At 33.2% G+C, this 23,137-nt stretch overlaps 1 protein-coding gene across 2 annotated transcripts in view; it reads right to left on the reverse strand.

Moving 5' to 3' along the window:
* UST (uronyl 2-sulfotransferase) overlaps positions 1-23,137 on the reverse strand; it is a 380,057-nt gene that overhangs the window by 346,219 nt on the left and 10,701 nt on the right. Inside the window, exon 1 of one of the 2 annotated variants that reach the window (XM_074309587.1) lies at positions 16,130-16,382. The exons of the other annotated variant lie outside the window; for it this stretch is intronic. Coding sequence (XP_074165688.1) covers positions 16,130-16,214 — 85 coding nt within the window. The 5' untranslated portion in view covers positions 16,215-16,382. Of the gene's footprint in view, positions 1-16,129; positions 16,383-23,137 lie in introns of those variants that run through there. 2 annotated transcript variants of the gene reach the window in all.

The following is a 23,137-nucleotide window of genomic DNA, read 5'->3' on the forward strand; positions in this document are numbered from 1 at the left end:
GTTACAATATATATAGTATTCTCTTGGTTCTACTAATTTACCTTTTCATAATTTTAAGCAGTTCTCTCCATGTTTTTCTATGATAATTGAATTTATCTTTTCTTATGGCATAGTAGTATTCCATCACAATTATTATACCACAACTTTTGTTTAGCCATTCCCTAATTGAAGGGTATCTGTGCAATTTCCAGCTCCTTGCCACAACCAAGAGAGCTACTATAAACATTTTATAACATATAGGTTCTTTTCTGTTTCCCTTAATTACCTTTATAAATAGATCCAATAGGGATATTGTTGGGTGAAAATATATGGAGAGTTTAAAAACTTTGGGCATAATTCCAGATTGCTCTGCAAAATAGTTGGATCAATCCATAATTCCACCAATGATGAATGTGTCCCAATTTTTCGACATCCTCTCCAATATTTGTCACTTTCCATTAAGTAATTTAACCAATCTAGTAAGTATAAAATAATATCTCAAGATTGCTTTACTTTGTACTTCTCTAATAAATAATGATTTAGAGCATTTTTCATATGAATACAAATTGTTTAGATTTCTTCATCAGAAATGAGAACTCCTATTCATATTCTTTGGCAATTTATCAATTGTAGAATGATTTGTATTCTTTTAGGTTTGACAAATTTGTTAATATATTTGAACTATAAGACCTTTATCTGAGAAAGTGCCTATAAACATTTCTCCTAATTTTCTTTCTCCTTCTGATACTGGTATTTGTTTTAATTTTACCAAACTTTTATAATGTGATCTATACTACACCTAACTTTGCTCTCTATCTCTTACTTAGTCACAAATTGTTTACCTGTCCACAAGTCTGATAAGAAATATCCATGTTATTCTAATTTTCTTGTAATCTTTCTATATCTACATTATTTATTCATTTTGATCTTATCTTGATAAATGGTGTAAGATATTGTTCTATGTCTAATTTCTGCTTCTTTCTGGTTTTCCCAACAAGTTTTACCAAATAATGGATTCTTATCCCCAAATCTAAAGCCTTTTCCCTGTAAAATACAAGGTTGTTAAATTTATTTGCTGCTGTAAATTGTATGTCTACCAGGACTTATGGTAAAAAACAAAACAAAACAAATGCTATCCATCCCCAGAGAAAGAACTTATGGTGTCTGAATATAAATTGAAGCATATTTCTTTCTTACTTTAATTGTCTTGAGGGTTTTTTTGGACTATGTTTTCTTTTACAATGTGACTATTTTGGAAATAGTTTTCATGACAACACATGTATAACCTATATCAAATTGCTTGCCTTCTCAATAGGGGGTGGGGATTAGAGGGAGGTAGAAAATTTGGAAGTCAAAGTTTTAAAAATGATTGTTAAAATTTGTTTTTATATGTAACTGGAAAAATAAAATACTAGATAAAAAATTTTAATTGTATGTTTATTCTACTGATCTACTTTTCTATTTCTTAGCCTATACCAGATAGTTTTGGTAATTAGAGCCTTATGATATAATTCAAGATCTGATACTGCTAAACCTCTTTCCTTCACTTTTTTTGGTTCTTTTGATATTCTTGACTTTTTTTTCTTTCAAACGAATTTATTATTTTTCTAATTCAGTAAAATACTTTTTGGTAATTTAATTGAGATTATATTGAATATAAGTATATGTGTATGTTGAGAGAGAGAGAGAGAGAGAGAGAGAGAGAGAGAGAGAGAGAGAGAGAGAGAGAGAGAAATGTGTAGATATATAAATGTTGTCTACTCTTCTAAGGCAGTAGTGTCAAAGTCAAATAGGAATGGGGGCCATTAATCCATATATAAGGATCCCAGTGGCTACATATTTAAAAATGTAATATCATGTGTGTTTTTTATATTTTATTTATTTTGTTAAATATTTACATTTTAATCTAGTTTGGGCTTCACTCAAGGGTGTTTTAGGTCCCAAAAAGCTGAGTTATTCGACACCACTTTTCTAAGGAATGGAAAAGTCATGCTCTACATACCTATCAGGGAGTGTTCATACTGGGGACATCACAAATCTTTTAAATATTAGGTAATGTAAAATTGAAAGACATTAGGAAATATGTTAATGAGCAGAATCCCTTGCAGCTCTAAAGTTTTTATGAAAGGATAACTCTTTCCTTTTAAAAATAGTTACTTTTATTTTAGAAATAAGGGACATAGAGGACACTGTCCTTCTCCAAGTACTAATGACTTTGTAATTGGGGTATACTGGACAATTAGATGTCAGCAGATTCTGCAAGACCCGAGTTAAAATCTTGCTTTAAATATTCACTGGGTTTTTCTTCCTTTAAGATCTCTTTGGGACATAGACCCAACAGATACACTTCTGGATCAAAGGATATGCACAGTTTGATAACTTTTTGAGCATAGTTCCAAACTGCTCTCCAGAATGACTGGATCCATTCATAGTTCCACCAACAATGTATCAGTGTCCCAATTTTCCCACATTCTCTCCAACATTTGTCATTACCTTTTCGAGTCATCTTAGACAATCTGAGAGGTATGTAGTAGTACCTTAAGTTATCTTAATTTACATTTCTATGATCAATAGTGATTTAGAACACGTTTTTCATATGATAAGAAATGTTTTTAATTTCTCCATCTGAAAATTGTCAGTTCATATCCTTTGCTGGTCCTTTTTTTTCATTCCTTCTTTTTTTTCTTTCTCTTCCCTTCCCTCTGCTCATATAGGGTATCATATTCTTTTTGTGGGTGTTCTGCCTAAAGGAATATAAATTTTGATTGTTGAAACCTTGCAAGATGTCTTGGGTTTAGGGCTAGATTTCTTTCTTAAGGACCATGCCTTAAACCCAAATCACTCTCATTAATTGACCAACAGTAGGTCCCAGGCCACACTCCACTTGATCATTGTTTGGGCCTTGACTGGCTCAGAGTGACTGTAAATAGTAATTGTTTCTGTGTTGGCTAGAAATCCTAAGAGTCATCCCTTACCAGATTGTTTGTTTTTTTTTTTTTTGACTGGATAGAAATCATTCTCTGCTTCATTTCTTACCTAACTTTAATCACTGAACAGATGTTGCCTCAGTCAAACTAATACTTTTTAAAGATCTTAGCTTTAAAAGGCCCAGTTCTTCCATTGAACCCAAGGCCATCTTCAGTCATCCTGATCTATATCTTGCCACTGGACCCAGATGACTTTGGAGGAGAGATTAAAACTGGTGACTTTGCACAGCCCTCTTTCATTTAAATCTAATTCACTTGCATGGCATGCTATCACCTCCCATATGTCATGATTCTCTTCAAGAAGGAAGGATAAACAACAACATGCCAGGCATAATAAAGGCTATCCTTCAAGGTCCAGTTTAAGTATCACCTTTTCAGAGGATCATAGAATTTAGAAGAAGAAGGAATCATACTTGGAGATCTATATATTGTCCAATTTCCTTGATTTTCAAATGAGGAAATTGAGGCTCTCCCTAGTTAAGTTGCATGCCCAAAATTATATATGTAGTAAATAAAAAAGTGAAGACATCATAGGATTTTTGATTCTAAATCCTATATTCTTCCAATTTTACTGCATTGTTGGATTAAATCTACTTAATTTTTAATTTTTTTGTATAATTTACAGTAGTCTGCCTTGTATTATAACTATTTATATATTTATTTTATCTCTCTTATTAAAATATATGTTTCTGGGGAACAGACCATGCATATCCTTTATGTTTGTCAATGCTCTGCCCATATTAGCAATTCAGTAAGTAGCTTCTAGATAAATGTAACCCTGAAAAAAATAATATTTATTTTTTTAATAATAAGTGACTAAAAGTAGGAATTTCTGCTTTTAAAAATAGATCATGTATAATGGACAAATGACTTGGAGAAAAATACCCTTTTCATCAATGACAAAAGCAATAGTCATATATGGTAATCTATGCAACACAGGCTATTCCTTACTCTGAATCTACTATGTTTTCTAATATGTTTTCTTAGATTAAAAATCTAAAAAAAAAAGAATCTCAGGAATGGTAGGCTCCTCAGAGGTCAGTTAGTCTAACCTATACCTATGCAAAAATGCTTTGTATAGCAGCCCATATAACTAGTTATTCAGTTGTAACTTGAAAATCTTCAATGATAGAAAACTCATTATTTTCTGAGACAGTACATTGTAGTCGAAGAAAAAATATTGCAATTTTTTTCAGAAGAATTCACATGCTAATAAAAAAAGCAGAATTATAAAATACATATCAGAAAATATAAAAATGCAAAAATACCTCACTTCATTGGAGCTTAGATATTTAAAAGTTTCACATATATTGAACACAGATGAGAAACAGAAAAAAAATCCAAAAGAGCTTCTGGAGGTCCTAAAAAAAAATATATGTGCCAAAAATGGGATTTACTTCACAATTCCCTAAACATAAGTTCATTTACAAGGTTCTTAGGCACATACAATAATTTAACCGACTTTTCATAATGTTTCTCACTTGGACTTTGTTATTTCCCCAAAGAAGTAATGACTAACCAAAATGCATATTATTCAACAAAAATAGTTGAATCATTGGAAGTATATTGAGGCTTCTGTAATAATATTTTCCAGCAATTCTTAAGCAGTACATTTTTGGTTAACAATATTCCACAAAGAACATTCTTTGGTAAAGTTAAAAATTATTAAAAAGGAAAAGTGGAAGTCCTATGAGGATACTCATAGCTCTGAAGGAGTTGTCAGAACTGAAATTGTCCAGACATTCAGATTCTTGACTTAAAGAACTGTGGCAGAGGGGTTAAAGTGGTATGCCACTGTAAAAAGTGAAAATGTCTGACTAAGCAAAAATAAGATTCAGAGCGTATGTTTCTCCATGTGAGTAGGAAAAAAGTGCTATAATAAAAGAGATGAACTCTGCTCTGGGGGAGATAGGTTCTGGAATCAGAAAGACAGTAGGATGTAGCAGAAAGGATACTGTATGAGAGATCCTGAAAAGAAGTTATCCTTATTCCCACACCATCTATTTAAAAATCACTCTGGCAGTTTATGCCAAAATACTTTAAACCTGTTGTCTTATCTTAAAAATGAGAATAATAGTGTTATATCTTACTGAAGATAAGTGATTAGATCAGATGACCTCTTTAAGTTCATTCTGGTGCTAATGTATTTGATTTCATGACTATATCTTGATTTTAACACATGGAAAGTGATAGTCAGATTGGGAAGATCCAAAGTGCCAAAGTCATATTGCTGAGAGGAAAGAAATAGAAAAAAAATTTCCCCTGATTCTAAAACATCAAGGTTCACTATATTTTTAATGGAGTTGTTTTTTGGGAGAAAAAAACAATCCATGCCTAAATAAATAAACAGGTGAATAAATATGTAAATGAATGGATGGATGGATGAGTGAATTAATAAATAAATGATGGGATTTGTTTTACTCTAGGAATTTCTTGACGAGAAAATAGGGTAACTATTAAATCAAATTTTGCTCATCTTTATAAGCTTTTGATCCTTTAAAGATAGATCCTTATAGGAATTATACACCTTAGTTGAAAGTATATATAGTATTAAAAGTGTGTGAAATAGAATGCCTTGAATTACCTAGCATCTGGAACATTAGTAGGTGTTTAATGAATATTTGTTGGGGTGTTGCAAGTCAAATACATTTTTTAAAAATTTTGAACAAGCCCTTTTAATAGCTATTCAACTATCTTAATGTGCTAGGCCCAGAAAGCAAAACTGGGGTCAATGATTGAAGGTTAAAGGAAAGAAAATTTTGCTACAACATGAGGGAAAAGTTTCTAACAATGTAATGGTGTGGAATTAGAATAGGCACTTCACCTCATGAAGTAAAGAGAAGTCACATAACAGGGATGTTGTGGAAGAGATTTGTATTTTGAGCAGAAGATTGGCTAGATGTCCTGTGGAGGAACTTCCAATTGTAAAACTCTATTAATTTGTGACACCTTCTAGCTATAAATTTCTAAATTGCATCCCAAGATTCTTCCACCCTTTCTTAAGCCACAATAAATACATTCTTCTCTCAACTTGTTTATATATTTGCTAGTAGGAAATCCTGAAAAGTAACAAGACTAGAAAAATCATTATTAAATTTCTAGCATTTGAAGAAATCTAGGAAAATACAATACTTCATATTTATTTGTTGTCCTATGCAATTATATGGAAGGGACCAAGGGTGATTACAGTAGCTATTATTCTGAATACACTTGACATACCTAGAAATTAATTACTGTGAATCACTCAGCTACAAATAATGAAGACTGAGAAACCAGAAAGTAAGGAAAATAACAAAAAGTCCAAAGTGATATTACTAAATCTGGGTTAAAAAGTTCATGAATTCTATTCAGCAAACAATCCTTGGCATTCATCTGGGTCTTTTTTTACTCTAACTTCATCCATAGCTACTACTAAACTACTGACAAGACTTCTAAATTCACAGATCAGAATAAGTAAATTAGAAGAATAGGTAAGTAGACATATTAGTAACACTGAAATATAATAGTTGGGAAAAGAAGGGTAAGAAATTCAAAAGCAAAGGAATCTGGTGGTCATTCATTGTGACTTAACTATGAGTTAGTATATTAGAGCCTAATTCAATAATTAATGTTCATAATGATCTTGAATGATCAAGGAAAGGTTAAACTATATTCAATATGTGCCTCTTAAGAAGACAGAGCATTATATCATTTTAAAAATATTTTTGTACATGGCTAAAATGCAAGTTTTGATATTTTAAAAGGTCAAGCATTTATTGATTGTCTACAATGTGTGAAGCATTGTGCTAAGCATTTTAAAATATTATCTCATTGTAATCTTCATAATAATCTGGGAGGTAACTGCTTTTATTAACCCCATTTTATAGTTGAGGAAATTAAGGCATATAGAATAAAGTGATTTGCTCAAAGATACCAGCTACTAAGTTTCTGAGGCTGGATTTGAATTCAGGACTTTTGGGCTCCAAGTCTAAGTCTCTATTCACTGAGTCACTTAGCTGCCCCTTAAAATGCTTAACCTTCAAATTGTCAGTTTTTTTCTTTAAGTTTTCAGATGCCTGCAATTTTAACCTATTTTTTCCATAAATTTAAGCCTCTTTACCTACCTTTATTATGTTCAGCTCTGTCATTTATACCTACTGTTACTTTTTAAGCTTTAATTTATTTCAGAAAAATTACAAAGTACATAAGGAACAAAAAAATCTCCACACCAAAATTGAACCTATTCTACAAGTCATATTCTATCATTAATTCCCTAAGATTCTAGGTTCCATCCACTAACATTCTAGTTTTCAGCCACTTACATCCAACCAAAAGAGCAAGAAAGGTTTCATTTACAAGGCGATACCTCAACTGAGCCCTGACACAAACTAGAGACTGTTAGATTCGGAATTCAAAAAGGAGTACATTCCAAGGTATAGGAGTTGTCTATGGAAAGATATAAAGACTCGAGATGGGATGAGTTATCACTGAAAAAAAATCTTTTCATGGTGAGTAACGAACCTTTCCAACTTTAATGAGATTTGTCCTTGTATAATTAACACATGATCTACTGTGTGGCATATGAACCTGATCATGCTTTGGAGACAGTTGGCCATTCTCTGTCCATAGGATTTGCTCTATATACGAATGAAAGAATGATAGCACATTCTAAATTTTGTCATTGTAGAAACTGTTAATGGTTGAGGCCATAGAAGTTCCATTAACCTTGTAAAGTCTGGTTCTGAATCTCTAGACTTAGAAATGCCATCATTCCTACCTCTAGTCTCACTACATGTTTATAGAAAGTACCCAAACAAATGTTCACTCACACAAAAATTATCCAAAGAACTACGTTCTTCCACTTCATTACCACTCTCAGATTCTACTTTAGGTCAAGATGTGGGAAGGGAAACCACACACATAATTACAGTCCAGGAAATTGGTTTTATCCAGATGTAGACCTGTTTGGACAAGCATCAAATCAATTTATATCAATTTCATTTTCAATCACCCATCTCCTTTTTTAGTGAATAATTTTAGAACATAACCATGGTCAGAGGCAATATGGCATATTAGAAACACCATTGAATTTTGTATCAAAAGGCTTGAATCCCAGCTCTGGCCCTTCAAATTTAAGTAATTTGCTTTACTTTTTTACTTCAGTTTCCTCATCTATAAAATCAGGGAGTTAGACTAGGCAACCTATGAAGCCTCTTTTAGGTCTAAATGTCTATAATAAATAAAGCTTAAAGTGAAGATCCCATTCCTATTGATTTAAGTAAGGAAAAGGAAATTCACCAAATGGCTAAATGAAAAAAAGAAGACATGCCTCTATTTGAAACCAGGACATAAAGATCTAAAATAAACCTTATTATTATTCTAGTTTAGCACAATAACATTCTGTTATTTAAAGATAAGATCTTGACTTTAAGGGTGAAATAATTTTCTGCTCTACCATGTGTACTAAAATATATGGAAAGAAAAAAGAAGAGAATAAAGGAATGAAGACAGGAAAAAAGGAGGGAAGGCAGGGAGGAGGGAAGGGGAAAAGGAAGGAAAGAAGGAAGGAAGGAAGGAAGGAAGGAAGGAAGGAAGGAAGGAAGGAAGGAAGGAAGGAAGGAAGGAAGGAAGGAAGGAAGGAAGGAAGGAAGGAAGGAAGGAAGGAAGGAAGGAAGGAAGGAAGGAAGGAAGGAAGGAAGGAAGGAAGGAAGGAAGAGAAAGGGAGGGAGGGATAGAGGGAGGGAGATATACAACCTCTATGACATTCAAGTATGACTAAATGAAAACTACAGCAAGAAAATGATAAACCAAATACAAATGGAAGTTTTCTAATTTTCAAAAAATTGATTTCTCTCTAGAACCAAATGAACATGCCATCTATATAATTGTGACTGTACATAATAATGGATCAACACTGATTAATTGTTATATAATTAAGGCTCTTTTAGATTTCCCATTCTCATTAAATGAAAAATGTTCACCTACTATTACCCATGACTTTTGATCATAAGGCTTTATCTGAAAAATGCACTGAATTGACATTCTATGAAAGACTGAAAATGGAAATTATTGATAGCTAGCTTTTAAACCATGCTTTAAGGTTTGCAAAGTATTTTACATATGCTACCTCATTTGATAGACTATATCAACTTTCATTTTCAATCATTCATGGAATATTAAATCAATTAAATGTATTTTCTATTCAACTCCATTTTTATTTACTGAGATAGGAAAGCATTGTGCTAGGTGCTGTGATATCACAAAAAGAGAGCTTAGATTTGGTCCCGTTGTGGAGGATCATATAATCTCATTTAGGAGGCAAGGCTTACACATATGAGATGAGTAAATAACAATCTATATCATATGTGCCAAATGAATGGCATTAGTGAGAAATGTTAAAAAAAAGTTTATAGAAAAAACAAATAATTTGGGTGAGAGTGGTCAAAAAGGCACTCTGAAAGAGGTAGTAGATAGAATGTTGAACCTAGAATCATTTAACTTATATACCTCAGTTTCTTCATTTGTAAAATGGGAATAATACAAGCACCTACTTTAGAGATCTGTTGTTAGAAGCAAATAAAAGAACATCTAAAGTGCTTTGAAAATCTTAAGGTTTTATATAAATGCTAGCTCTTATAAGAATGAATGGGATCTAGAAGAAGAGAGGTGAGACAACAGAATGAAGAGTCAGAAAGGCAGGAATGAGCATGTGACATGTATAGTGAAAGGACTGACTTGGCTGGAGTAGAATATTATTTTATGGTTGAGCTTAAGTAGATGGTGAGAGAAATTTGGTTTGGAGAAAAAGGCACCGTGTATGAAAAAAGAAAAATCTGCATTAAAAAATCACCTCAGATGTGGACTAGAGTTGCAACCTTGAGCAAATCCCTTTAACTCTCTTGACATCAGTTTTTTTCCTCTAAAATGAAGGTGTTAGACTTGATGACCTCCAAGATCCTTTGAGAAGAATGAAGCTGAGAACATTATAAAGAACCTTGACTTCCATGTCAATGATTTTGACATGATCCACTAGTTTTGGGAAAGCACTGCAATATTGTAAGCATAGAAGTCACATGATAAGTGTAATGTTTTAGGAAGATTACTCTGTTGTAATCACTGAAAGTAGGGAGATCAGATAAAAGACTCTGATAATTAATTGAGACATAAAGAAATAAAAACCTAGATTAAAGTAATAGGAGAATAAAGGAAGGGTCAGACACTTGGACTTAAATATTTTAAAGACCCTTAATTTCACCCATGAAGGTAATTCTTCAAGCAACATAAACAATGAAGCCTCTTCAATTTAGTGGATAGTCTCTGAGTTGTGGCTGGAGCCTAAAAGTTAAACACCCCATAGTCAATAAGTGAGTATCTCTTAGACAAAGAGATAATAGGAAGAGATCTATGATGATATAAAATCATAGAAAACAAGGAAAAAGTTTCAAAGAAGGGAGAGTGATGAGGATAGTCTCAATGATAAATGTCAAAAACCAAGGAGAATGAGAACAGAGAATAAAATTTTAAAGTCCTTGCTAACTTTTGAGAATTTTGCTTTAATGAGAAAAGGAGAGGAAGGGCAGGAAAACCATCTTGATAAGGAATTGAGGAAAGCAGGTATTGAGGTGGAGGAGGTATTGATTTATTTTTTAAAAAAAACGAGTTGTTAAAAAAATGTCATTAACTATCCCTACACAGAAGGGATAAATGAAGATTGTTCTCTGCCTACCCCACAAAAGGGAAAGACTGTTTATTTGGAGAAAGAGGTGAGATAGACAATAGGGGAGAAGGAGGAGATAAATGTGGGAGTACAGTCCCACAGGAGTCAGAAAAGGATTGGGATTGATTTAGGACACAATGAAGAAGTTAGTTTTAGGGATATGGCTTACTATAATTCATCAATGGAGGATAAAGGGATAGTTGTAGAGAAAAAAATTATATTGAACTGAACAGGGCAAATGAGTGAGTTTAATCAGTTTTGTTGGCTGAATGCATTTAGTCTCTCTGCCCTCTTCTTAATCAGAAGTGTAAACTAGAGACAGAAAGCCCCCAGTATAAATTAAGAGAGTTTATAAGAGTAGGAATGATAAAAGGAGCACATTCACCAGTCTCCCTTGACTAAAAAAGGAAAATAAATAAAGAATGTATCTGCATGCACATGATTGCTATATAGAACTTGCCCACAAAAATAGCTCATGAATTCTGCTTCCCCTACTCAGCAGCCTGCTGAACATAGGGTATTAGTAAAGATAGACAACTTCACTTTCCACTTCCTAAGGTGTTTTTTTTTAATAGTTTTTATTTACCAGATATATTCATGGGTAATTTTACAACATTGACAATTGCCAAACCTTTTGTTCTAATTTTTCCCCTCCTTGCCCCTCCCCAAGATGGCAGGTTGACCAATACATGTTCAATATGTTAAAGTATAAATTAAATACAATATATGTATACATGTCCAAGCAGTTGTTTTGCTGAACAAAAAGAATTGGACTTTGAAATAGTGTACAATTAGCCTGTGAAGGAAATCCAAAATGCAGGTGGACAAAAATAGAGAGATTGGGAATTCTATGTAGTGGTTTATAGTCATCTCCCAGAGTTCTTTTGCTGGGTGTAGCTGGTTTAGTTCATTACTGCTCTATTAGAACTGATTTGATTCAACCTATTGTTGAAGATGGCCACATCCATCAGAATTGATCTTCATTTAGTATTGTTGTTGAAGTATACAACGATCCCCTGGTCCTACTCATTTCATTCAGCATTCCACTTCCTAAGGTTTTAAAGAGGAAAAGAACACGTGTACTGCAAAAAATAGACTTGATCATGGTATTACCCAAGGGGATGAGGCTGAATACTTCTTTTCCTGTATAGTTGGAGAAATGCATTCTTTGCTATTTCCAAAACCGAGTAACTCATTTTTACTTGAAAAATAAATCAGGTACTTAATATTGATGCATTTTCATTCCAAGAGAAAAAAAGAGAAATATGTAGATATCAATAAATTAAAATGAAAAGATATGGAATTTTAGTTCCCCAATATAATTTGTCTGAAATCCATTTTAAATTAGTAGTCTTTGCTTTTTATTAAATTCAAAACATAATAAATAAATATTTATTAAGTGCCTAATACATACCAAGCACTTGCAAAGAACAGGAGATGCAAAAAAAGGCAAAAGATAGCATGTGTTCTCACTGGACTCACAGTCTAATAGTTCCAATAAAGTGGGCCTACAAAGCAAATTTCTCCAATACAAAACTGACTTTCCCAGCAATCTACATTATAAACATGGAGATATGTTCCTATTTCAATATTTCATTGGCCTATAATTTTAATGGCATCCATACATCCTTTCCTAAGGTAGAGATCACAACTCTTCCATCATGGAAGGAATTCCATAGAAGTCAGGCAGGAAGTGACTCCGGACTTTTGAAGACTAAATCTACAAAGCAGGAACTCTGATTATTTACCCATATAAGTAAGGATGCTAGGACAGATCTGGAGTAAGTCATTTTATTGCCAGAAAGTCTGTTGGCAGATGACGAATTTTTCTAACCACAAAATACTTATGATTCATGACTGTTCAAGTTAATTGAGTAGGACATGTTTTGTAACAAGTTCAGAACTTCTTTCAACTTTAAAATTGTCCTTGGTATCCTATTGTGTTCATTCTTGTAATAAGCCTAAAATGATTTTTGTAATTTTTTTAAATTATAAAATATAAGATCTTTGAATTCAGAGAGACAGAAATAGACAGTGGTTAAAAACAAACAACAACAACAACAACAAAAAACCAGGCCTTCTTTCAAACTCTGTTATTTACTACCTATGTGATTTGAGAAAGTCATTTCATGTCTTTGGGCCTTAGTTTCCTTATCTGTTAAATGAGATAATTTTATGATTACTATTGTCCCTTCTAGTGCTTTTATCTTATCAGAACAAACTTTTTGAGGAGAGTTAGAGTTGAGAGTGAAAAAAAAAAAAGAGGAATAAAAGAAAAAAATTAATAAAAGAAAGAACAGGATAGGTGTCATCTGTACTGACAATGAAGTCACAGAAGGTTACTACTCTGACAGTGCAAGCTCCAGCTCTCCTTTAAGCAGGACACTACTAGTGGATTCCAAAATACCTCTTTAAAGTTTTTTTTATTAAATTAGAGAAACATGGGTATTAGTATATCTAGATAGAAGAAAGTTGAGACAAACTATACTGACATAGAAGATCTTGGGCAAGTCATTTGCTTTCTTGATCTGGTCTCTGTTCTTCAAATGTGAAATACAAAGATTGAGACTCCAAGGTCCCTTCTAACTCTACAAAATGAGAAAAACCAGAGTTAGGAGAGCTATTTTCAAAATTCTCTTATTTGGTTAAAATGATTATAATTTCCTGGTTTAAATTGGCTTTTCTTGGTACATCACTAATTTCAAATACATATTTAAGAAAACAATAATTAATAATGCCAGAAATAAGAACCTTGATTTACTCTGAGCTCTAGTAGTCACCTAGAAACAGAAGCTAAGTCATTGAGCTGACACGTTAGAGATTTTACAAAATGATTAATGGTACTACTTTAAAAATGTCCTGATCTTAAATAATAATAACTAGCATTTATATAGCATTGTAAGAGTCTCAAAGTGGTTTTTTACTCATGTTATTTTATTTGATCTTCAAAAAAATTATGTAAGGTAGGTTCTGTTAGTACTCTTATTTTACATATGTGAAAACTGAGACAGATGTTAAATGATTTTCCCATAGTCATACAGTTATAGTATGGTATCCAAGAGAGGATTTGAATTCAGGTCTTTATGGCTTCAATTCCAATTCCCTATCCTAAATGATAGGGATTTCAAATATTCAGAAGATGGACTTAAACATTCGAAAAAATAATTAAAATTAGAAAATTAAGTAGTTACATTATAAGGATTTTGTTTTCCAGGTAGACAAGCAAAGACCACTTGAGAATTCCATATGAGTAATTTGGAAACAAACTTTTTAAGATCTTGTTTGGTTTGTATACAAGGCATTTCTAGTGAATTAGTAATTAATGAATAGCTCATTTATTCATGCATTAATGCTAATGAATCTATATAGAAAAAAATTATCTACTGGTCTGAATGTTATTTATGCATGATAATTATCTAGTAAAGTTTTTTAAACTATCTAGAAAAACAGTAAAGGAATATTCATATGATCTGAAAAAACTTTACCTCTAGAAAAGCAGTTGAATGTTTCAGCTCATATATTTTTATTATAGATTCATTATTTTATTTTATTATTTATTTTATTTATTATTATTTTATTATAGATTCATTCATTCATTCCACAAGCACTGACAATCAACCTTGTTCAGGACTCTGTGACAAGCACTTATAGGAGACCAAAGCTAATTAAGAAGTAGCCCTGTCTTCAGGGAGCTTACAATCTGGCAAATAAAATAAAAAATCTACACAACTGTAATGCAAATTTGATGACCTAAACTAAGTATGAGAATATAACAAAAAAAAAGTTATTAAGGAAGTTACAAAGAATGAGAAATTATTTTTCCTAGGGAAATAACAGATTATTTCATGAAGGTGAGAAGTGGTATTTAATGGATAAAAGAATGATTAGAAAACAGACAGGTAGAAATGAAGGGAAAGATGTTATAGATTATGGCAAGTGTCAAGTTTCTACAAAAAGTGATGAGTAATACAAGAGTTGGAGATAAGGTTTAAAGTTAGAGATCACTGAGTGCCTTGAATGCTTGCTTAAGGAGATTATACCGCAGTAGAAATAAGGAATTGTTTATGAAGGATTTTAGTAACAGGATAAGATGTGCTTTATAAAAATTAATCAGTTTGTAGTGTGCAGAAGGATTTAGAGGGGGAAGATAGAAATCAGGGAGGCCAGTTAGAAAGATATTATAATAGCAGGAGCAAGAAGTGAGATGATTCTGAATATAGTGATAGCAGTGGGAATGAATTGGAGGTTAACTATTAATAGAGATTACATATTTTCTATATTAAAACTGATTTTGCTACTTTTTATCTGCTAAATTTTTGATGTTTTTAATTGACTTTAAATGGGATCATATGTTCTCACTATTCAGATAGCCAAGTCATGTACATTTCATAATAGTAGTCAAGGAATCCTACTGAATAAACATGCTGTGATTTGGAAGAAAGAGTACTGGATTTGTACTCAGAGGACCTAGATTAATTTAACTCTCTATCTTACTATTTGCAGTATCTGAGACCAATCCCTTTTCACCTTTGGGTTTCAAAATCTGTGTTAAAAATAGTAACAATAACAATAACAATAATAAACATTGATATAACATGTAGAGGTTTGAAAAGAGAACTTCAGACTGTGTCCTCTAAAAGTCCTACCATCTCTAAGTCTATGAGCAGATGATACATTTTTAATTATACAAATAACTTAGAGGGTAACTATCAAGATTCTCGCAGGAGAATTCATGCATTTCAGGATTTCTTTACACTTTTACCCAAAATGAAGGAAAGCTATTTCAAAGTAAGTCACTAGAAATTAAAGCTCAGTCATAAATGAAGACTGAACATTTCCCAAACTAAAATTGTCAGTAGGTAAATACGATTCACTCCACAAAAAATGTATTCTACACAGTTTTTAATAAACAAATGTGTCACACAAAGTAAAGTGTTCTAGAATTTAAAAACTCACCTCTACATATTCAGTGACAGCCAGAGGTAGATTGATCAAACGCACCCAGGGAATAAAAAGAGCATAGAAGAGACTGAGAAGTAAGGCAAGGATACAAAAATAAGAAAACACATATTTCAATATTCTTTTAACTCTGACTATAGCAAAATTGTGAGAGGTATGCTTTATAAGAATGAGAAACATGTTATGAAAATATGTTAATCAATTGTTCTAATCAGGAAGCCAGAAATAACAGAAAAAAAACAAAAAAAAAACCTGATCTGTATCTATAACTGGCAAGATATCACATTCTGCCACAAAATAAATGAAACTTGAAGCCAGCCAGACTACCCATCATCCAGAAGCAGTTTTTAGCCAATATAGAATTTTTGCCAAGTTAGGAAACACCTAACAACATATCTAAACACATACCGTATACACTAAAACTCTAACATCAACAGAAACATATTCTTTGCTCTAGGTAATGATCCAAAAATGTATTTAGACATCAGCAGTACAAAATAGTGCCTACCTTTCTGGATTATTAGAGAGTGTATCACCCTTGGAGCCAAGAGACATCTGGGCTCAGTTCTTGCTTTGACACATACAAAATGCATGATTCTGGATGAGTTGCATCACCTCTCAGTGCTCTACGTGACTCAAAAACTATAAATTGCAGAAAAGGAGACAACTTGCACTGAAAAAAGAAGATTTACTAGGTTCACTCTCTATTCATTCTCTACCCATAACTCTTTATCTCTATACTTAGTACTTGTAAATGAAAACTTTTGAAGTGTTGTTGAATTGTGAAAATGTATTAACCTTCACAAATCAAAGATGATGATAATGATGATGATGATGATGATGGTCACAATTCTTCATAATCCCATTTGGGGTTTTCTTTTTTATCAATTAATTTTTAATACACATTGCTTTGTGAATCATGTTGGGAGAGAAAAATCAGAACAAAAGGGAAGATTGTTCTTCCTCCCCATGGGAGAGGAGGAAAAAACAGAAAAAGAAGTGAACATAGGATGTGTCGATTTACAGTCAATCTACATAGTTCTTTTTTCTGGATGCAGATGGCATTTTCTACCCAAAGATTACTGAGATTGTCTTGAATCACTGAACCACTAAGAACCAAGTCTCATAGCTGATTATCACATGTTCTTTTTTTTTTTTTTTGCAGATGATATTTCATTTTATTTATTTTTTTTAATTTGTATAATTATAACTTTTTTTGACAGTACATATGCATAGGTAATTTTTTTACAACATTATCCCTTGTACTCCCTTCTGTTCCAAATTTTTCCCCTCCATCCCTCCCCCTTCCCTAGATGGCAGGCATTCCCATACATATTAAATATCTTATAGTATATCCTAGGTACAATATATATGTGCAGAACCAAATTTTGTTGTTGTTGTTGTTGCAAAGGAAGAATTGTATTTGGAAGGTAAAAATAATCTGGGAAGAAAAACAAAAACAAAATGCTCACAGTTTACACTCATTTCCCAGTGTTCCTTTTCTGGGTGTAGCTGATTCTGTCCATCATTGATCAATTGGAATTGGATTAGCTCTTCTCTATGTTGAAGATATCCACTTCCATCAGAATACATCCTCATACAGTATCATTGTTGAAGTGTATAATGATCTCCTAGTTCTGCTCATTTCACTCAGCATCAGTTGTTGTAACTCTCTCCAAGCCTCTCTGTATTCCTCCTGTTGGTCATTTCTTACAGAACAATAATATTCCATAACATTCATATACCATAATTTACCCAACCATTCTCCAATTGATGGACATCCACTCAGTTTCCAGTTTCTAGCCACTAGAAAAAGGGCTGCCACAAACATTTTGGCACATACAGGTCCCTTTCCCTTCTTTAGTATTTCTTTGGTATATAACCCCAGTAGTAACACTGCTGGATCAAAGGGTATGCACAGTTTGATAATTTTGGGCATAATTCCAGATTGCTCTCCAGAATGGTTGGATTCTTTCACAACTCTACCAACAATGCATCAGTGTCCCAGTTTTCCCACAGCCCCTCCAATATTCATCGTTATTTGATCATGTCATCTTAGCCAATCTGACAGGTGTGTAATGATATCTCAGAGTTGTCTTAATTTGCATTTCTCTGATCAATAGTGATTTGGAACACTCTTTCATATGAGTGGAAACAGTTTCAATTTCATCATCTAAAAATTGTCTGTTCATATCCTTTGACCATTTATCAATTGGAGAATGGCTTGATTTCTTATAAATTAAAGTCAATTTTCTGTATATTTTGGAGATGAGGCCTTTATCAGAACCTTTAACTATAAAAATGTTTTCCCAATTTGTTACTTCCCTTCTAATCTTGTTTGCATTAGTTTTGTTTGTTCAGAAACTTTTTAATTTGGTGTAATAAAAATTTTCTATTTTGTGATCAATAATGGTCTCTAGTTCTCCTTTGGACACAAATTCCTTCCTCCTCCACAAGTCTGAGAGGTAAACTATCCTATGTTCCTCCAATTTATTTATGATTTCGTTCTTTATGCCTAAATCTTGGACCCATTTTGATTTTATCTTAGTATGTGGTGTTAAATGTGGGTCTGTGCTTAGTTTCTGCCATGATTATCACACATTCTTGCTATTATTGTGTACAATGTATTCCTGGTTCTGGTTGTTTTGCTAAGCATCGGTTTGTGTAAATCTTTTCAGGCCTTTCTAAAATCAGCTTGTTCATCATTTTTATACCACAACTTATTCAGCCATTCTCCAATTCTTTGTGACCACAAAAAAAGATACTACCAACATTTTTGCACATGTGGATCCTTTTCCCTCCTTTATGATTTCTTTGGAATACAGACCCAGTAGTACCACAAAGTGTATGCACAGTTCATATGCCTTGAGGCATAGTTCCAAATTGCTCTCCACAATGATTGATCATTTCACTTACTACTAACAATGCATTAGGGTCCCAGTTTTCCAAATTTATCATTATCTTTTCCTGTTATTTTAGCCAATCTGAGAGGTGTGATGTGGTACCTCAAAGCTGTTTTAATTAGCATTTCTCTAATCAATAATGATTTAGAACATTTTATCATATGATTATAGATAGCTTTAATTTTGTCATTTGAATATTTTCATTTAATATCCATAGACCATTTATCAATTAGGGAATGACTTGTATACTTGTAAATATAACACAATTCTTTATATATTTTACAAATGAGACTTTTATCAGAAACACTGGCTGAAAATAATATTTTCCCCAGCTTCCCTTTTAATCTTGTTTCTGTTGGTTTTGTTTGTGCAAAAACTTTTTAATTTAATGTTATCAAAGTTGTTCATTTTGCCTTTCATAATGTTCTTTAGTTCTTCTTTGGTCATAAATTCCTCCCTTCTCCAAGGATGTGATAGGTAAATTATCCTTTGCTCTTCTAATTTGCTTATATCACTTTTATGCCCAAATCATATACCTGTGTTTATCTTATTTTGTTATGGGGTACCATTTGTGGTTTTCTTGACAAAGATATTGGAGTGTTTTGCCATTTTCATCTCCAACTCATTTTATAGATGAGGAAACTGAGGCAGAGTTAAGTGATTTGCCCAGGGTCACACAGCTAATATGTGATTGAAGCCAAATTTGAACAGGAAGATAAATATTCCTAATTCCAAGTCTAGTGCTACTATCCTTATAAATAGCTTTAATAACATTCATTAGAAAAACATTTCGGCTAATGTCTCTTCCAAATATACAAAACATTTTTAGGAATGATAAGTCCTAATCAAAACTTACACAAACTGGTATAATAGTGATGTCAACATTCTTCTCTCTTTGGACAGCTGTTCTGGGCTGGAACCATAAAAGTATGACTGTATTTCAGCTATCCTGTCAGTCTGGCAGACATGTATATGTGAGTGCCCAACTACCCTAGTAAAACATCTTACCTCTAAACTAACCATTTCATCTTCTTCTGTTTAAGTGGTCCTAATGACTTCCTCTCTAGATAAATAAATATATGATTTTATATATATATAATCTACCAAACAGTTAGATGTGTATTTCTAACACAAGTTCCTTAAAGCTGAATTAGCTCTACTATCATGTGTCTATTTTCTTTAACATGCATATTGGCTTCCAAGAAGATGAGTCAATTTCACCAGTTTTTTATAGTCATTAAAAAAACAAAAAAAACTCTTCAGAGAAGAATTTGCTTTATAAGCAAAATATCAATTACTTTTGTTAAGTATCTCTTACTAATGCATGCAAAGTTTCTAGCACTATAAGCAGGAATTTCTCACAGATGGGAAGAGGCAGAATAGAATAAACATTTCTTTTTGTTGAGGATGGATATGATATGATAACCAAAATGATTTAAGAAGTGTTTAATATGCAAGTGAGTTTCAGTGATAGTAAGAAATGGGGTTCAAACATCAGTGTGGTTTTGAAAAGGAAAGAACTCTGTACTCAGGTCCTAGAGTTAAAGAGACACCCTATAGCTGAACTTTCAATCTAAAAATGGCCTTAATTTGAACAAGATCAGAATAAGATGCCTATCTTCCTAGAACCCATACCTTAGATAAGAAGGAAAGTTTCTATATTAATTGTAAAGCTATTGTTTTAAAGCTTATTGAAAGAGAATAACTGTTTAAGATATAAAAGAAAATGATTTTTTTTCTGCACCATTAATTATGATGATGGATGTCTGGCAAAAGACATCCTCAGAAGGATTAATAAACTACGGTGAGTAAACAATGAAATCCTTTATAATGTACATAATTTGTAAGGAAGAGTATATATTCCCTAAACATATATTATATTTTCTTATTTGTTAATCACAACAAAACTGTGAAGTAGTTAGTGCATTATTACCTCCATTTTATAGATAAGAAAACTATCAACTTAATTTTATAAAGTACAAATCTGACTTGGTCACATTTATTCAATAAACTTCACTAGCTCCCTAGCACCTTTAGGATCAAATATAAAATCCTATGTAAGGCATGTAAAGTCTTTCATAACCTTCCCCACCCTAACCTTTCCAGTCATCTTATACTTTGTATCTCTGATCTATTCAGCAATCCAGTAACACTGGCTTCCTTGCTTTTCCAAAAACAAGACTTTTCATATCTCAATTCCAGGTATTTTCACTGACTGCTCCCCCTAACCCCTCATCCCTATGACTATAACAAAACTCCTTATCTCTGCTTCCTCTTCCTAGCTTTGCTGTTTTCCTTCAAGTTTCAGTTAACAATCCCAATCCCTACACTAAGTCTTTTCCAATCCCTCCTTATCCTGGTGCCTTTTCTCTATTGATTATTTTCAGTTTATCCTGTATCTTTTTTTTTTTTTCACACAGTTGTTTTCATGCTGCCTCCCCTAGATGATGAGCTCCTTGAGAGGAGACATTTGTGTTTGTTTTTCTTTATATCTCCAGTGGTTAGTACAATACCTGGTACATAATAGATATTGAATAAATGCTTGGTGACTGACTGCCCCAAAGTCACATACTAGCAAGTAGCACAGCTAAGGTTTTAAACCTTTCTATGTCCCATGTTAGGCTACTGCAGCATCAACATTGATACATCCTCAACAAATTTCATTCAGTAGCAGAAGACCAAAGTTGCAGAACCAGGGCTCAAATCCAAATCTTACCCTCAATTTATGTTTACAAGTATCTAAATTCTCATCTATAAAGTGTCCTTCCTACAACAGGCTCAGCATTCAGCCCCTTATTACTCATTAAGTAGGAGGCACTAAATCTTAGCATGCAATCAGGGGAGCCAACAGAAGCCCATAGAATTTCCCCGCCTAAGAGCAAGTTTTTTCTTTGTCTTCCATTGTTTTGTGCTGATTCAAGTTTTATGTTTTCTGACAGCTCTCTGACTTTGAAGATAGAAAATTTCTGGTAACACCAGCTAAACTCCTGAGTATTACTTTGCTCTGAACTCTAACAACAGAGCTGAGCAAAAGAAATGGGATGTGTTGGAGAATCAGGAAACAAGAAGAAAGATGGATCTCTGTGAGGTGAAACTGAATTCTCTAGTTTTTCAGAGGAAGTAATTAAGGTTCAAAAAGATCAAATGTTTCCCCCAAATAACGCCAATATTAAGGAAAGTCAGGGCTCAAACTTTGTGATTCCAGTCCTATGCTATTTTCATTAACCAATAAGAAATAAATATTTGTTTCGTGTTTCAATGTACTATTTATATGGTGTCATTCTCTCATACTTCAACCCAGTGGTCTTCAAACTTTTTAAATAGGGGGCCAGGTCACTGTCCCTCAGACTGTGGGAGGGCCGGACTATAGTAAAAACAAAAACTCACACTGTCTCCGCCCCTCAGCCCATTTGCCATAACCCGGCAGGCCGCATAAACATCCTTAGTGGGCCGCATCTGGCCCACTGGCTGTAGTTTGAGAACCCCTGCTTCCATCCTTAGAGAAGCTAACTCAGGTTCAAAGCACCCATTCAAAACCATAATTCACAAGTTCCCATTGATAGCACATTAATTCAAAACAAAAGAACTTTTTAATCAAACAGCATACAAATTATGTATCTAGAAAATAGGCTTCCCCCAATGCAAAAATGGCTTACACTCTTTCATGTGTAATCACTTGAGAAAAGCTAATCATATAAGACCAGGAAACATGTATGAAAGGGCACACACTGTGAATGTTGGTGGCCAGGGAATATGTTTTAGGGGCAAATCATACTTCTGACTGTACAGTTGGCAGTATCCATTAGTGATGTAATCATACTATTAGGCATTATGGTTCTACTAACCTCTGCCTCACTTCTATTAGCCTATGTTTCTGTGTACTAATCCTGTTGCCTCCATTGGATATCTTTGCTAGTCTCATTGTTTCCTAGATGGTAGGTTTCAACTCTTAAGATGCATCTCTAGTTCTCTGTTCTAATCTCTTGAGATAAAATGGCTAGAAAACCTCTCTAAGGACCTAGCAAGGGCAGGCACATTTTCAAAGTAATAGCCACCATGATGAGTCACAACACTCAGCAGGGACCCAACAGAAGCCCAAACAATTTCTCAGTCTTTTCTCTTTCTGTCTTCCATTATGTTGTGCTGATTCAAGTTTTATGATTTCTGACAGCTATCTGACTTAGAAGGTAGAAAATCCCTGGTAACACCAGCTAAACTCCTGGCCATTACATTGTTCCCAATCCCATTTAAAAGGATCTATATATCCCTTACACACACACACACACACACACACACACACACACACACACACACACACACTGTGTAGGAGACTGAGGTATTGAGGATGGTTATGGTTACAAGATCTTCTTTGATTAGCATTAAAAAATAAAATTAGGCACCAGAACAAAAGTCTACTTTCTTATGCATACAGACATATCTACCCATTGTGGCTAGCCTTAAACTTCGATGATCTTACAGGAGTACTTCTTTTTTGGATTCAGTTTTGTTCTATTGAAAACTCCTAAGGAAAGCATTTATTCAGTTCAGGATTATAACCAAAAATAATTATCATATGGATGATATCATCTTCATAATGGCAAAATTAATGATAT

This window comes from Sminthopsis crassicaudata, chromosome 4 (assembly GCF_048593235.1).
Source record: "Sminthopsis crassicaudata isolate SCR6 chromosome 4, ASM4859323v1, whole genome shotgun sequence".
NCBI lineage: Eukaryota > Metazoa > Chordata > Mammalia > Dasyuromorphia > Dasyuridae > Sminthopsis > Sminthopsis crassicaudata.